This window comes from Oryx dammah, unplaced genomic scaffold, assembly GCF_014754425.2.
Source record: "Oryx dammah isolate SB20612 unplaced genomic scaffold, SCBI_Odam_1.1 HiC_scaffold_26, whole genome shotgun sequence".
NCBI lineage: Eukaryota > Metazoa > Chordata > Mammalia > Artiodactyla > Bovidae > Oryx > Oryx dammah.
In genome coordinates, this window is record NW_024070210.1 from 85,778,065 (window position 1) to 85,795,186 (window position 17,122).

The 17,122-nt window shown below is 52.2% G+C and overlaps 1 protein-coding gene across 3 annotated transcripts; it reads left to right on the plus strand.

Moving 5' to 3' along the window:
* The first annotated feature begins 2,020 nt into the window (after positions 1-2,020).
* Positions 2,021-15,922, plus strand: LOC120852515 (calmodulin-like protein 4). Of its 3 annotated transcripts, XM_040225794.1 has the most exons (5): positions 6,470-6,714; positions 6,813-6,843; positions 11,084-11,224; positions 12,779-12,967; positions 15,624-15,922. In XM_040225794.1, exons 1-5 carry the CDS (start codon positions 6,580-6,582, stop codon positions 15,719-15,721), a joined length of 594 nt encoding a protein of 197 aa, XP_040081728.1. In that variant the 5' UTR covers positions 6,470-6,579; the 3' UTR covers positions 15,722-15,922. The 3 variants fall into 3 exon arrangements, with proteins under 3 accessions (XP_040081730.1, XP_040081728.1, XP_040081729.1); XM_040225796.1 differs by lacking the exons at positions 6,470-6,714; positions 6,813-6,843 and adding an exon at positions 2,021-3,074 and having other exon boundaries at positions 15,624-15,917; XM_040225795.1 differs by lacking the exon at positions 6,813-6,843 and having other exon boundaries at positions 6,590-6,714; positions 15,624-15,917.
* The last annotated feature ends 1,200 nt before the right edge of the window (positions 15,923-17,122 follow it).

Here is a 17,122-nt window from a genome sequence, read left to right on the forward strand (position 1 = left end):
GCTGCTGAGGCATTTTACAGTGTGGTAACCCTCCTCACTGCACAAAAAGACTATACACAAAAGATCTTCATGACCAAGATGACCATGATGGTGTGATCACTCACCTAGAGCCAGACATCCTGGAATGTGAAGTCAAGTGGGCCTTAGAAAGCATCACGATGAACAAAGCTAGTGGAGGTGATGGAATTCCAGTGGAGCTATTTCAAATCCTGAAAGATGATGCTATGAAAGTGCTGCACTCAATATGCCAGCCAATTTGGAAAACTCAGCAGTGGCCACAGGACTAGAAAAGGTCAGTTTTCATTCCAATCCCAAACAAGGGCAATGCCAAAGAATGCTCAAACTACTGCACAGTTGCACTCATCTCACATGCTAGTCAAGTAATGCTCAAAATTCTGCAAGTACGTGAACCGTGAACTTCCAGATGTTCAAGCTGGTTTTAGAAAAGGCAGAGGAACCAGAGATCAAATTGCCAACATCCACTGGATCATCAAAAAAGGAAGAGTTCCAGAAAAACATCTATTTCTGCTTTATTGACTATGCCAAAGCCTTTGACTGTGTCACAATAAACTGTGGAAAATTCTGAAAGAGATGGGAATACCAGGCCACCTGACCTGCCTCTTGAAAAACCTATATGCAGGTCAGGAAGCAACAGTTAGAACTGGACATGGAACAACAGACTGGTTCCAAATAGGGAAAGGAGTATGTCAAGACTGTATATTGTCAACCTGCTTATTTAACTTCTGTGCAGAGTACATCATGAGAAACGCTGGGTGGAAGAAGCACAAGCTGGAATCAGGATTGCCGGGAGGAATATCAATAACCTCAGATACGCAGATGACACCACCCTTATGGCAGAAAGTGAAGAGGAACTAAAAAGCCTCCTGATGAAAGTGAAAGAGGAGAGTGAAAAAGTTGGCTTAAAGCTCAACATTCAGAAAACGAAAATCATGGCATCTGGCCCCATCACTTCATGGGGAATAGATGGGGAAACAGTGGAAACAGTGTCAGACTTTATTTTGGGGGGCTCCAAAATCACTGCAGATTGTGATTGCAGCCATGAAATTAAAAGACACTCCTTGGAAGAAAAGTTATGACCAACCTAGATAGCATATTGAAAAGCAGAGACATTACATTGCCTACAAAGGTCTGTCTAGTCAAGGCTATGGTTTTTCTAGTGGTCACGTATGGATGTGAGAGTTGGACTGTGAAGAAAGCTGAGCGCCAAAGAATTGATGCTTTTGAACTGTGGTGTTGGAGAAGACTCGAGAGAGAGCCAGGGACTGCGAGGAGATCCAACCAGTCCATTCAAAGGAGATCAACCCTGGAATTTCTTTGGAAGGACTGATGCTGAAGCTGAAACTCCAGTACTTTGGCCACCTCATGCGAAGAGTTGACTCATTGGAAAAGACTCTGATGCTGGGAGGGATTGGGGGCAGGAGGAGAAGGGGACGACCCAGGATGAGATGGCTGGATGGCATCACGGACTCGATGGACGTGAGTCTGAGTGAACTCCAGGAGATGGTGATGGCCAGGGTGGCCTGGTGTGCTGCGATTCATGGGGTCGCAAAGAGTCGGACACAACTGAGCAACTGAACTGAACTGAACCCTCTTCACGTCCAGAGTGTAGACGTGAAGACTGGAGTTTAGGATACCTGCCGCAAGTCCCTGCTTTGCTTTTCCCAGGCACCTTTTACACCCATGAGAAGTCAGTGACATCTGCCCCCACCGCCTTGGGAGTAACAGATGCCTGCTGTCCTGCTCAATAGCTCCTGCTCAGGCCCTGGGAGGAGGATGGCCCTTCTCGCTCGCTGGGCCCCCTGGCTTCCGTGATCTGAAATAATGAATTTTGTGATTTCACCTTCTTGGTGGGGATGTATAGAAACTTATTTAGTTGCTAAGTTGTGTCCTACTCTGCAACCCCATGGACTGTATCCTGTCAGGCTCTTCTGTCCACGGGATTTTCTGGGCAAGAATACTGGAGTGGGTAGCCATTTCCTTCTCCAAGGGACCCTCCAGGTGATCTTCCTGACCCAGAGATTGAACCCGCATCTCTTGCGTCTCCTGCATTGGCAAGGAAGCCCAGCCCAACTGCCTTCAATCAGAAGGACTCCATGGGTTCCACTTCCCCAGAGTGGGAGCTGGATGCTGAAGGTGCTGCCTGCCGCCCCCCCTCACTCAGCAGGTCACAATCTGCACAATCTTAATTGAGTAAGCCAGCTCCAGCCTTGGCCTCTCAAAGCACAAGGGCCCCCACCTCCCCAGTAACCTCAGTTCTCCCCTACGTTGATTCCGTGTTTCCTCCAAACCCTGTCCCAGGCCCGTTCTCCATACAAGGACTTAATGGATATCACCTAAGTGGGCGCACATCTGATTGTGGGGTCTGAGGCTTACACAGTTTTGAGTATGCTTGATAAGAAAACTTCTAAAAAATTGAATAAAATTGATAGAATATTTAGAATGGAAAAGATATCAGCTAATTATTGGAGCCTTGGAGATTCCTATCCCTCTTGACTGAGATCTCTTTGGGAAGTTTCCTTAAATGTTTCCCAAGAAATACAGGAGAGGCTGGCCTTGAAAGGCTTGGCACACTGATAGGTGGGTCTGGGGTGATCGCGCTGGTGGACAGCAGTGACTGGCCTGTATCCGACAGCATCTGGATAAATCCAGTGAAACCACAAGAGGGCTTATGGGGAAAGCACTGCAATAGCGACCAAGGAAACCAGTTTATGGGCCATGAGACTCAGGAGCTGGCCTGTAAAAGATGACATAGACACTGGCATTTCCACCAGCCCTACAGCCCTCCTCTCCTGCTGCCGGGCTAAGCGGAGGATGGATGGACTACTTACTTAACTAGCAAGTGAGACAGGAAATCTGCTCTCTGACATGTGAACTAGGAGGCTAACTTGAGCCTTCCACATTATAACTGAATATGCCAGGAGCAATCGACCCAGAGACTACACCATGGTAACCCCAAAGCAACTAGTCAGCACCATCCAAGTCCAGCTGTTTTTGTCCTGACCACAGGATCTACTCCCAGTGGAACACAGTATACCTTGGCCAGAGACTGGCAGGTAAGTTTCTGGTGGTGTGGGTTTACCACTTGGGGAATGGGATTAGAAAGGGTCTTACAGACTTCACCTGTCCTCCACTCAGCTCCATCTGAGACCGCTACTGAGGTCACTGATCCAGGCCTCTACTGGAGAAAGTCACCATTCTATGACCCCTAGGGTCTGTTAGACACCGCCCCCCCGCCCCCGCTCCAGGTTTCAGCGCCAGCTGTGGGGACTGCAGGCTGGGACGCCGACCGCAGGCTGGGGTGGTGTGACCTCAGAGTGCTGTCACTGCTCGTGTGTTGCTTCATGGCCATGATCTCCCCTGTACTGTACCTGTTAAGCGTCTTGTGTTTCTTCCCTAGCCTGAGCAGAGGGAATCTGTTTGGGGACTAGGTGACAGTGCTGGCCTCACCACTTTGTTTATTGGTTTAAGGCTGCGCTGTCTTCGTTGCACGCGGGTTTTCTCTAGTTGCAGAGCGTGGGCTTCCCGCGGCAGTGGCTTCTCTTGGTGTAGAGCGCAGGCTCTAGGCACACGGCTGCAGCCGTTGCAGCACAGGGGCTGATTAGTTGTGACTCCCAGGCTCTGGAGTGTGCAGGCTTTGGTAGTTATGGTGCAGGGCTTAGTTGCTCTGAGACATGTGGGATCTTCTGGGACCAGGGACCAAACTCGCGTCCCCTGCCTTGGCAGGTGGACTTCCCACCATTGAGCCACCAGGGCAGTCCTGGCCTCACCACTGGCGAGTCTGACTGCAGGGCCTCCCTCCTCTGGACTTCCATGAAAAAATTCACCCAAAGTTGGCTCACGTCTCAGGGAATTACTATCTCGCCTTCTTTGTGTCTTACTCTTGATTGGGTGTGCACTCAGTCGTGTCTGACTCTTGGCGACCCCCCTGGACTGTGGCCCGCCAGGCTCCTCTGTCCATGGGATTTCCCAGGCAAGAATACTGGAGTGGGTAGCCACTTCCTGCTGCAGGGGGTCTTCCTGACCCAGGGATCGAACCGGTGTCTCTTGGGTCTTCTGTGTTGGCAGACAGATTCTTTACCACTGCACCACCTGGGAACTCTTGGTATTCTTCTAGCTACTGTTATCATGGGGTTGCGAAAGAATCGAAAACAAGTTAGAGACTAAACAGCAAAAACAACAATCTGTAATTATATTTGTGATCTGTGGTTGCAATGCACCTCTGCATACCTGACCCCAGGGATATCTCAGAAGAGGGGCAGGACCAGGATTATAAGAGTCGTGCAGGATGTGTGGGTGTGTATGGCCAGGCCACTCAAGATGGCTGTTCACTTGCTGTCTGTGTATCTCCTGCTCCACCAGTCCCTACTTCACACACAGGACTGTCCAGTCCTGTTCATCGCAGGCCTTTATCTGTGACTGCCCCCAGCTGGTTTCCCTGGTAACTGATAAGCCTTCTGAAGTCAATGCTCTCTATAACTGGTAGCCGCCTCCTCCTCCAGAGCAGCAGAAGGCACACCGTGTCCTGCCTGCCGTCTGCCGTCCACAGTCGGGTGTTGCTCCAGGATGTGGCTTCAGATCTGTAAGGTCCCCCATCCGATAAGTTGTTGTCTGTCTCTCGGCTCTTTGGTCTCGAGGCTGGGCTACTATACGGCTCGCAGGACCTCGGGGTACTGCCCAACGGTCACGTCTCCCCCAGGAGCCCCTTTCCAAACACAGGGGGATTCCAAGTGAGCCCGGGCCTGGCTCTTCAGGCTTCCCCTCAAGCATCCGCTCTGTGCCCCAGGCCCTGCCAAGGCCCCACCTGATGTCCCCTCTCCTCTTCTTCCTGTAAGTCTCATAGAAGCTCCCCTCCTTTCCTGCTCCCACCAGCCTTTCCTCAGCCCCAACTGGGAGGAGTCAGAAACCTCCAGCTAAAACTTTCTGGGTCTAGAAATGGGTGTGAAGTCGAGGAAAAGAGAACCTTTCACAAGGAAATGGTCAGAGGACAAAAACAGCCCCCCCTGCCCTGATCCATGTAACTTCTACAAATTACCAACAGGTCTCTCTGCACACATGCAGCCCTTTCCAGGCCCCCAGACCAAGAGCCCTAGTGCAGTGCATAACCAGTGTGGCCATACCTGCTGGTCCCGACAGACTCGGTGGGCCCTGGACTCAGGGCCCCAAAGGCAGGGCAGCCACCAGCTGTGGACACAGGATACAACAGGGATCTGGGAGAAGGAGGGGGAGAACCCAGCTGTGCCCAGCGCTGCAGTTCCATCCCCCGTTCACTTCCTCAGTGGGTGTGGGGAGGGGTGGGCTGGGGACAAACCACTGAGAAATGGGGAAAGTCAGCAGCTTCTGCTGGAAGGGGTGGGAAGTGCAGTGGGGAGTGGAGGGGAAGGAAGGAAAGAGGGAGCCTTCCTGACCAGGAAAGTCACTTAAGAGGTCTCCCTCCGAGTCCCCTGAGTTGCCTGTGGTGGGGCCAGAGACCCCAGCATGGGCACCTACCACACCCCCAGAAGAACAGGAGGGAACTGACTCAGGCTGAAAATGGACCATCTGGCCATTAACTCTCAACATAAGGCCAGGATGCTGAGGCACAGAGCTGTGGAATGGGCACCGAGGTCTTCTTCAGAGGGGCCTTTCTTCTCCTGTGTGTGGCATCCAGGGTTCTGGCGGAGGAGGTGGCTGTCACTGGGCTGTGGTGTCACACAGGGTTTCCTTCCCATATTAAAAAGCAGAGACATTACTTTGTCAACAAAGGTTCATCTGGTCAAGGCTATGGCTTTTCCAGTGGTCATGTATGGATGTGAGAGTTGGACTGTGAAGAAAGCTGAGCGCCGAAGAACTGATGCTTTTGAACTGTGGTGTTTGAGAAGACTCTTGAGAGTCCCTTGGACTGCAAGGAGATCCAATCAGTCCACCTTAAAGGAGATCAGTCCTGGGTGTTCATTGGAACGACTGATGTTGAAGCTGAAGCTCCAATACTTTGGCCACCTGATGCAGAGAGCTGACTCATTTGAAAAGACCCTGATGCTGGGAAAGATTGAGGGCAAGAGGAGAAGGGGACAACAGAGGATGAGTTGGTTGGATGGCATCACTGACTCAATGGACATGGGTTTGGGTGGACTCCGGGAGTTGGTGATGGACAGGGAGGCCTGGTGTGCTGTGGTTCATGGGGTCGCAAAGAGTCGGACACGACTGAGCGACTGAACTGAACTAATGTGGTGTGTGATGTGCCTAAAGGGCATGTGCAAAGTGCCCAGCACCTAGGAGGAGACTCTATTTAGCCCCTAATGCAATCCTCAGAGAGAAAGACCCCTGAAGGCAGGCCTGGGGGGACCCAGCGATCCCCTCTCTGGGTGACCCCTTCTTAGTGTCCACAGAGGGCTCCCAGGAAGGAACAGCGGCCCTTGTCCTCTGGCTACAGAATATCAGCTTCCTGGTGCAGGACCAACTGCTGGCGAAGCCCTCGGGCAGCTCCCATCTCTCAAAATCCAGCCTGCCACCACCCCACAGCCAGGCATCCCCAGAGCACAGGAAGCTGGAATCTGACCCCTGGCGGCGGGCCTGGTCTCCATGGCAACCGGGGATTTATTACCGGGGCCTCCACCCGGCTGGGCGGACTTTCGACTTGAAGCCGGGAAGAAGGGGAACAGGAAGGCAGTTCTGGGAGCAGCGAGCCCACGGGTGGCAGTTGGAGGTCCCGCGATGGTGAGTGAGGATCTGTGTGGCCTGGCCAGGCTGCCCTGGGCTGGGGAGGCAGGGGGCTTTCATGGAGTCCCTTCCTGACTGTTCTCTCTCTGCTGCAGGCCAAGTTTCTTTCCCAGGACCAAATTAATGGTAGGTTTGGTTTGTTCTTTCATTAGCAACTCACAGCAAAATATGGGTCTCATTAGGTAATTTGCTCTGCTCATGTTTTGTTGGTGGGAGAGCTGGGCCCACCCACGAGCCAGGGGCCGACTGCTACCAGGAAGGGCCTGGTGGAGGGGTGGGGGATAAGGCTTGGAGGTAAGAACTGTCCTTAGTACACAGTGTGATTTGCAAGAGGGCCTGACAGGAGAGGGGGCACTTCGGTTCTCCTCCAGAACTTGATAGTTGGGGGTGGAGGGGAAGAGGGGCTGGTCGGAGAGACACCAACTGGTTGTGACTGAGGGCCCCAGCTGAAAAGGGGGCTTTGTAACTGGCTGAGAAAGAGAACAGGGCCCAGGGCTGTGCTCTCGGAAAGGGTGCTTTGTTTAGGCTGTGGGCCTCAGTCTCCCCATCTGTAACGGGTGAAGGCCAGTGGAGGTGGCCTCAGAGATCCCTCTGCCCTGACGGCAAGCCTCGTGTTGGCATCTGGAGCACTTTATTCTGTGAATCCCCAAACCTGCCCCAGGCAGCTTCAGTTTCCCACAGTGCCTGGTTCTGTTTCCACGAGGCCAAGAGTTGGGTTACACAGAAGCCAGGGGGAGACCCGGCTGGGGAGGCTCAGCTGAGCTCAAGCAGGGAGATGAACTGAGGGTTGGGTTACCTGGGCAGGACTTGCAGAGTTCTGGCTACCAGCAGCGTCTATAAGGGATAGAGGGTAGGTGGGTTGCAGGCACCTCCCCATAGGCCCCTTGATATTCTTACCCCTCAACGGGGTCCAGAGCAAGGGACTTTTAAAATCCAAGGCCCAGGGTAGGGGCCTCTCCTACCCAGTCTTAAGACAAGGCTTGATGAGTCTCGGGGCTGGAATCCAGCTGTCAGTGTCCCCCCACCAAACCCGGTGCTGGGGCTCACTGACCCTCCCTCTGGGGCCTCTGAATCTCCCAGAAAGGAAGAAGGTACGTTTCCCTTTGTATCTTAGTCTGACACAAAGAAAGGGACCACAAATGTTCAGGAAAGAAAGACTGCTTGAAGGGAAGACCAGGGACCTTGGAGGCAGTGGACCTGGGCTCCAGTCACCTCTGAGCCTCAGTGGTCTCATCTGTGAAGTGGGAATAATGACACTGCCTCATCAGGCTCCTGTGAGCAAGAGAGAGCAGGTGGCAGGCACGCACCTGACTCTGTGCCTGGACGCCACCCAGATGTAAGCCGGGGCCAGCTTGTTCTTGCTAGCGTGAGCTACGTGGTACACTTTTAGGAATTTTGTGAACCATTATTAAATAAAGGAATCTGAAAGAATGTCCCAGTCCCTTCGTCTATACAGGTTTTTTAAAAGATAGCTCTGTTGCAATTAGTAGTGCTGAAGATTTGAAAGACTTCAGTTTAATGGATGTAATTTGCACAAAGGTGAGGAATAGTTTAATAGTAGATCACTCATCAGATGTAGTGACAGTGTAGTCATTGGGAAAATAGTTGCATTCATTGGCCTGCAGCTTACCTCACTTACGGATAAATCAAAATTGTAGGTTGGCAGTGGATACAAGAGCTGGCAGAAACTCATTTGTGATAATCAATTGGCTAGCTGGGATTTATAATCAAAGTATTTTTATTACTTGTTAAGTTGGATGCTATACATCCTTAAGTCTATACCATGTACAGATGTCATCAGAGTCGGTTCCATTCCCAGCACAACTGGTGTTATCCTGGGTCTGGGGAGGATTCTTTCTTGCCTTGGGGCATTTGCATTTTCAAAGGGAAAACTTAAAGGGGATTTTAATCCAGTTTATTTAACCCAATTTGTTCTTTCATTCAACAATTATGAGTCCTTTTTATTGTGCCAGCCCCGTTCTAGGGATTAAAAATACAGCAGTGCACATCGGAGCCCAAAATCCTTGTGCTCACAGGGTTCACCTGTGTGGGGAGGTGGGGACAACAAAGGAAAGGAGTAAACAGGATGTTGGATGGCAGGCAGGTCTGTCAGGAGAAGGGCCTGGCAGGGAGAGCAACGAGGTGTAGAGGTCATGGAGGCGGGGCAGGAGTGGAGAGAAGAGCCCTGCTGTTTCAGGGCTGGCCTCCAAGTCCAGAGGACCCCCCAGATCTTTAAAGCAGGAAGACACATTTTAGGTAACTGGGGAGGAGATGGGCCCCCAATTGACTCTAGCCCTGCTGATACCAGGGGCCACAGGCCCCCAAGAGCAGAGTATGGGGGAGGCAGTTTGCCCCCTGTGGAGTCTGGTCCATTCCCGGTCCCAAGAGTATGCTGTCCCCACCCGGCTACTGTCGGAAGGTGCTCAACTATCATAGGATGGGGTCTCAGGAAGGTAGTGGGCCCACCTCTTGGGCAGAGGCAAACCCAGACAGAAGGTAAGCTGGGGTGGCCAAGACAGGTCCCCTGGAGGTGGGCGGGGAGCTGAGTTCAAGCTCTGTGTGCAGGGTGGGCCCCTGTCCCTGTCCCCACTGGCGCTGGGCCCTCTTAGAGGCCACTCTGGTTCCTGCCGCTGGGTCCTGTTGGTGGTCTGCCCCTCCAAAGCCCAGGTTCTGGAAAGTTCTGAAAGGGCGGGAGGTTCCCCTTCAACCTCTCCACAGGCATAAAAGCAGATAATTGTCTCTAAACCCCACCGCCTGGCCTGCCTTTGATTAGCAATGCCCCTGAAACCCTAGGCTGCTGGGAGTGGCCCTAATGAGGCAGCATCAAGGGGCCCTCGGCCTGGGCGTCCTCTGCCACCTCTCCCGCCCTCTGGTGGAGCTCCAGGGTAGCCTGGGCAGAGCAAGCTGCCCACTGCCCCCACTGCCAGGAGCCCTTGGCTGCTCCAGCCTTCCTTGCTCTTCTGCACCATGGGAACAACTAGGGTCCCTCCCCACAGGGCCACAGTGAGGATGACACAAGGGCCTGGGGGAAAGCGCTAGTAGTGGGAGCTGCTTTTGCTGGTTTTGTTACTATCCGCTCAGAAGCTGCTGCTCCAGGCCTCTGAGGAACCAGCTGGCTCTGGGAAGTGGGAGAGAGCAGGGTGCTAGGGAACAGTGCAGGGCCCGGCATGCTCCCAGTGGGGCTCAAGCTGGAGCTCTACCCCATGGGTCCTGGGGGCTGCAAGAGAGGGGCATTTGGCCATTTCCACCTCTACCCTGTGGTCAGGGCCTCTGTGAGGACCCCTTATTTTCCAAGCTCCTGGCTGGCCTCCCTGTGCCTCCAGGGCTGGGGGTCAGGGCAGATGCAGGTGGGGGCTGGTTCCACTGGGGTGGGGAGCTGTGGATCTGCAGGCCACTTCACCTCCAGAGGGGAGAGAGGGTTCAAGGAGAGTGGTAAGGAAGATCTCCGCGGAGCTGGGAGGACGTCCGGGCAGTGCCTGTTTTAGTCTTGAGTGGGGCCTGGGCCTGTGTGAGAGCACGGCTTGAGAGTTCAGCAGCCCGGAGACCGGCGGCTGCAGCAGTGGACTCAGAAGCTCCCAGTTGTGATACCTGTCACCACGTGTGATGGCCTCTCTGCCAGGCCTTCCCAGAGTGGGTTTCTGGTCCTCCAGCAAGCCCCAAGGCATTATTATTCTGTTTCCCACCTAAGTTGTCATTTGCTGAGATCCCCTAGGAATTTGGTGCCCTGCTGTGGGCTCCTGGTCTCCCTGGGCTGGACCTGGAGCGAGAGCGCGAGCAAGTTTTCCTGTGTGTGCTAAGTTGCCTCAGTCACATCCAACTCTGCCACCCTGTGGACTGCAGCCCACCAGGCTCCTCTGTCCATGGGACTCTCCAGCAAGGGTACTGGAGTGGGTTGCCATGCTCTTCTCCAGGGGATCCTTCCGACCCAGGGATCGAATCCACGTCTCATGTCTGCTGCACTGGCAGGCGGGTTCTTTACCACTGTGGTTCTAGTCAGTTGAGGACAGGAGCAGGGAGGGAGGAGGCAGAAGGGAGGTCAGGAAGGAAAGGGGATGGGGTTGACAGGATGGAAGGCAAGAAATGCAGTTAAACATACATTTCAGATAAACGACAAATACCTTTGTAAGCATGTTGTTGTTAAGTCCTGTCCGACTCTTTGTGACCTCATGGACTGAGGTTTATCTGAAACTCAATTTACTTTGACAGCCCTGGGTTTTTTTTTTTTTGGCTAGGTCTGGCCACTCTGGGAGGGGAGGAGGACTGGGAAGCAGGCAGAAGGAAGGGGAGGGGCAGAGAGTGGAGAGAGGACTGAGAAGTTGGGCGAGGGTGAAAAAGCCACCCTGATCCTCCTTCTGGGCTGTGGCAGAGTACAAGGAATGCTTCTCCCTGTACGACAAGCAGCAGCGCGGGAAGATTAAAGCCACGGACCTTCTGATGGTGATGCGGTGCCTGGGGGCCAGCCCAACGCCTGGGGAGGTGCAGCGGCACCTGCAGACTCACAGGATAGGTGAGTGGGCCCGGCTGGGCCAGCTGCCACGGAAGGAGTCGTCTGGGTGAGTGGGTGGGCCCTGAGCCCTATAGCTCTTATCCCAGGGACGCAGGCAGGCAGGCAGGTCGGGTGTGACCAGCTCAGAGGTTTGAGAGGTCCGTGTTAGCCAGAGCTCTCTGGCTGGGTGTGGAGGCACCTGGCCAGGTGTGTTCGTAGCAACGAGTGACGCCCCACCCCAGGGGACTGGGGGATCTAGACATTTCACCACAGTTGTCGCAAACCTGCAGTCCAGACGGTGCTAAACGATCCCAAGGTTGTTTTGATGGAAGTGTCCCTTTACTTAGATGCGTCATGTGCTTAGCTCAGCAACACCATGAAGGAGGCACTATCCTAATCCAAGTTTTACAGATAAAGATCAAGATTCAGAGCCCAGCTGGTAAATTCCGAGCCCTTGAGCCAATGGTGGAATCAGATTGGAACCAGATTGTTCAAAATTGTTCAAATTGTTCAAAATGGGAAGAAAACATAGAGGAAAACCCACCCAAAATGTTACCAAGTTGTCCTCTGCTGATGTGATTATGGGTGATTTTTCATTCTCTTTTTTCCTGTTTTTGACGAAGAAAACATATACTACTTTTACAACCAAAAACGGGTTGCTTTTTGTTGATGGTGACAACTTTTTTTTAAGAAAAAAGATGGAGGAATGTCAGATGCCAGGATGGCTGTTTGCATCGATAGCTGGACACTCAAGAAGGAAAGAGGAAGGGCTCTTGATCACTTGATCAACAGCCCAACTGAACCTCCGTTTCCCCATCTCTCAGTCGGGTTCCCACCCTCTGCTGGGGTTATACCAAGGCCCCATCAGAGGGCGACTGCAGCGGCAATGGGAGCTTGTCCTGAGGCCGGGCTGGGGGTGGCCTCTGAAGGCCCCAAGCCTGGTGATGGGGAGCTCAGCCACCGAGAACCCCTGCTTCCGTCTTCACAGCGTGCTGGTTTCCTTTGGTTTCCGTCTCCTTCAGACAGGAAGCTGTGGGCAGGGGCACTTCCGATTTCCTGCAGCTGGAGCCCGGCCTGGGCTGAGGGCCACAGGCATGCCTGGAGGAGGGTGTGGGCTGGGGTGGAGGCTGCAGTGAAGGGAAGGGCAAGCGAGGGAGGCTTGAGCCCCACCATCCACCTGTCTTTGTAGATGTGTTGCAGCAACTGTCAAAGGGGGAGGATAGACATGTTGGTGCACTTCCTCCAGTTTAGGGCAGGAGAGAAGCATCCAGAAGGGGTACAGGAAGCAGTGCTTCATCCTGGTCTTGTCACTGCTCTGAGCTGCTGTCTCTTTAGTGGGCAAAATGAGATGTCCAGGCACTGAAGGTTGTTGGAAAGATTAAATGAGGCATATCCATGGTGGGAACTCAGCAAGACAGGCTGCAGCCTCTTCCCCGTGAACACAGCCACCACCATGGTGCTTCCTGAATTGGGTGGCTCTTGAGCTGGCCTTGAAGGCTTGGGCAGGAGGCCAGCTGACATTCCCAAGAGAAGCCTTTTGCTCCTTGCTCACTCTGCTCTTTGGGGGTTTCCTAGACAGAAATGGAGAGCTGGATTTCTCTACTTTCCTGACCATCATGCATATGCAAATAAAACAAGAGGACCCAAAAAAGGAAATTCTTTTGGCCATGTTGATGGCGGACAAGGAGAAGAAAGGCTACATCATGGCGTCTGAACTGCGGTCAAAACTCATGCAACTGGGGGAGAAGCTCACCCACAAAGAAGGTAATGGCCTGGGTCCCTATTTCCCAACAGTGGGAGGTGACTAAGGAGTTGGGGGCACACCAAAGTCCAAATCACGCCACCTCAGTTACGTAGGCATTGCACCTGATGGCATTTGGATGTTGGGACTAGATGCTGAGCTTGGCAAAGGTTGGGACTAGATGCTAAGCTTGGTGAACTCTGGACTGGAAACTGGAAAACTAGGGAACTGTGAGTGGCAGAAGTTAGCCAGGGTGAAGGGACAGTAGGGAAACCCAGTTAGGAGCTACTTGGGCATTACTCTATGTCTTCCAACTTTCACTGTGGGCCTTCATGACTGCGACACCTCTAGGATCACCAGTGTCCCTCTCATACCGATTAAAGAAACAAGTGCAGTGCATGGCCTGTGACGAGCAGAGCTAGGAGCTAGACACAGGGCTATCAGACCCCGGGACCCCCACCCACCGACCTCGCTCAGGCACTCCTCTCACCACAGCTGTCTTCTGAAGTTGCTGCTGCCACCAAGTTTCTAAATTGCGATGTTACTTTGCTCCCTTTTCTCGAGTCAGCCAGCCCTGAGCTCTTCCAGAAGGAATGTCCTGTCTGCCTTCCGTCTTCCTGCCTCCCCTGTCTTCCTGCCTCAGAGCCAGATGAGGGGCTTGGGCCTTCTGGGAAAGCCAGAGTTCACGGTGAGGGTGACCCCAACGCTGAGCCCTTGGCAGATGCCCTCCCAGCTGGCCTGACAGGCCCCTGGGTCCAGCCACAGCGGCCATGCCAGGCTGCCACCCGAGTCCACATCCCCAACTCCAGAGGCTGCAATTTCTAGGCAGGCCGTCGGGCTCACCTGTGATTGGGGCAGGAGGACACGGTTGGTGGAAGAAAAAGGCTCCGGTAATGATGGGCCTTTAGCCTTTGGTGAAATCACAACAGACTTGAATCCTGGCTCCCCCTCCTCCTGGGGGAGCTCAGGTGAGTTTCTTAACCTCTCTCACCCTCCTCAGTTTCCTCGTTGGGAAATGAGGTTACAACAGGCAATCCCTCAGGACCCTGCAAGAGCTAACATTCTATAAAGCAGTCTACTAAGATTTTATCTGCAGTCACAAAGGCACAGTGCAAAGGAAGTAAAAATAGCGCTAGAGAAGGCAGATGGAGCTTCCCCCGCTCTTCCAGGCTGGCAGCTATCACGATCCCATCTTTCATTGTGGCTGTTTTAACATGAACAGGGAATCACAGGCTATGCTTCCCTCCCGGGCTCCAAGGACACTACTCAGCCTTTTACGGATCAGGTGGAGTGTTAGCAGAGAGGTCAGCAGGGGCCTTCATTTTTGCGGTTAATGATCCGTCTAAAACAATACCATGGTCCCCAAACTTAAACATCTCTCTCATTTGTTTAACCAGTAAAGAAACATTTCAAAGAAAGTGGCAGTGTCTGCCAGAGACTGATGTCCTTTTCCTCTGGCTATGGGAGATAGAAAAGGTAATACTGGAAGTAAGACTCCTTTACCTTCAGTGATAGAAAGGAAAGTTGGCTTACTGCAGAAGCATCCTTGGAGCAGCTGAGACGGCTGTGAGAGAGGCCTCCTTTGCAAACCGGTTCTCTGTGGTTTTTCAGGGAACTGCTATTCTAACCAGAAGGTACCATCAGATTCCAGCTGCCCCTCTTCTGGACAGGTGGAGGCTGCAGTGACCGGTACTGGACTTGTCCACTGGGACAGTTTTAACCAAGTGGTTGATGGGTAGACGCTCCTCCATGAAATAAGATAAATTACCGTCTCAATGTTCTAAAAGTACTCAGAAGTACTATCAGCTCAAACGCAGTGCATAGCAATTACGATTTTGAGGAGGATGCTTAAGCAGGAAGTCACAGGATGCTTTTTCACTGTCCAGAGTTGTGTGGGGGCTGTCTGCAGCTGGCAAAGTTGACACAGAGCAGTGAGAGAGTTTTGTAAGACGGTGAGGAGGGTCCTGAGAAGCCACCATTGAAAAGTGTAAACTGAACTGGCTCTTCTTGTCAACTCCTGGGACAAGCTTGTATTTTATCCCAGGAATCCAGAACCAGTAAATGTACGTTTCTTTCTTTTTCTGAGCAACGTTAGAGAACAGTGGCAGTTTTTGTAGGCTTTGAGCTTAGACACAGTTGAATTTATTTTCTCTTGTATTATCCCACCTCCAAAACACTTTCAGAAAGAGGTGATAGTGGCAGATACCATTTGTCACCAAGCCCCCTCTTGGGGTGGGGGGGATGTCATTTTGGAAGGCAGGCCATAGACTGGGCTAGGGGCTCCAGGATGGAGCTGCAGGGGTGTCTGTTATGGAGGGTGTCTGAGAAGGTGGGCGGTAGAAGATAAAATCCATGCCAACACTTTCTGGAAATACTGGCACAGGAGCCAGATATTTTCTGAAGGAAAAAAAAGGTACAAGGTGGTTTCATTGACTGAATCCTTACCAGTACACCCCCTATCCTGGCCCCTGCAGAAAGCCAGATGAACTCAGAATTGATTCCATGGTCTCCAAGGGGGAGGGAGTGGGTTGTCCTTTTCTGTTCACCGGTTACTTCCTCACCTATGGAAGCAGTCAGCTGGAGGTTCAGGCAAGACCTCTGGGGAGGCTCAACCCCCAGCTGGATGCCTTATCGTATGACACTGAAGCCAAACTGAGAAATTACTGTGATTTATCGCAGTGGAGGATCTCTTCAGGGAAGCAGATATCGAACCGAATGGCAAAGTGAAGTACGACGAGTTCATCCAGAAGCTCACCATTCCTGTGCGGGACTACTGAACGAGGAGGCGAGAGAGCCGCCCCTGGGCCTGAGCACTCAGACTGTGGGTTTTGGAAAAGAAAGTGTTTCTTACACTTGCGGGAGATGGCAAACACAGCAAGATGACAAACCTAAGCCCAGCAAGAGGACAAGGAAACAAAATGATTCCAGCCATGGTATTAGCATGTCTTTAATAAAATTTTGTACTGTTTTAACCACTACCATTAGTCTAGCCCTTTACAGCCTGTGGTTTAGAGATGGGCCAGGGGTCTAGTCCCGACACTGCCATTTCCCAGCCAGGTGATTTTTGGCAAATCATTTCACCCCTCAAAGTGAGGGATCCTCACTAAAGTGGATTCTTGCTTCTTACCTCACAGAGCCTGTTGAGAATGGGCTTTGCTTTTGCAAACTGTAGGACACTATGTATTCCTGGGTTGCCATGATTGTGCTTCTCCTAAAAAGGGCAATTTACAGGAAGACCAATATTCTGTATCTGGGTGCTGGAACCATCTTCCACATTCCAAGATAAAGCTAGCTGGGAAACAGCAACAAGCAGAGAGCTCAAACAAACTACGGCAACATTTCTTGCAGCACCATGGGGTCATGTATAAATTCTCATTCCCAGTGCATACTAATGTAGTCCTGGATATTCATTCATGAGCAGAGTATACAGCAGGTTAGAACAAAGCGGCATCAGCTAAATGTTGGGAAGAAGGATCTGACTACAGCCGACCAGAGGGGACCGGGTGTGACGAACTGCAGTCACTGCAGCCTTGCAGACCTCGAGAAGACTCATGATGGTGCTTCTGTCAGCATTTTGAGTTCTTCCCTGGCCCATTATCAGAGGGGTTCATGGGACTAAGATGGGTTTGCATAAGTGAGTCAAATTGATGATGGCTTCAACCTGTTTCCTCAGGACTAGTGGCAAGTAGTAAGGGGATGGAACAGACCACAGCCGTGACACAGCAAGAGCCCTGCAAAACTGTTCCAGGGGTACAGGTCCTGCCAGGAGCTTTTCTAGCACAAGTGGCTTTTTAAATTAGTTATGAGTCAGCACAGTCCTAAAAAGGGCTGGAGTCACACATCAGCATGTTGAGAGGGGAGCCAGGCAGAACTCAAAGTACAGAGATTTTCATCCTTATATGTATCAAAATTGGGCTCTCTGGGCTGTGGCTTTTTCTAATGGTGCCTTGGTGGCTAACGCAAAAGAAAACCAAATTAAGAGGGAGGTGTGTCTTTGGGGAGGTTTATACAGGACACAACTTTGAGGGCGAGGCACAGGGAAACTTCAGGGGACAAAGCAGTCACAGTCAGTGTAACTATCTCAGTAAGGATGGGTGGCTTCAGACCAAATGGAGGTCCTGAGAGAGAGTCACTTTTGTTTCCCCAACAGTGTTAACTGCCCATTAAGTGATAAGGGA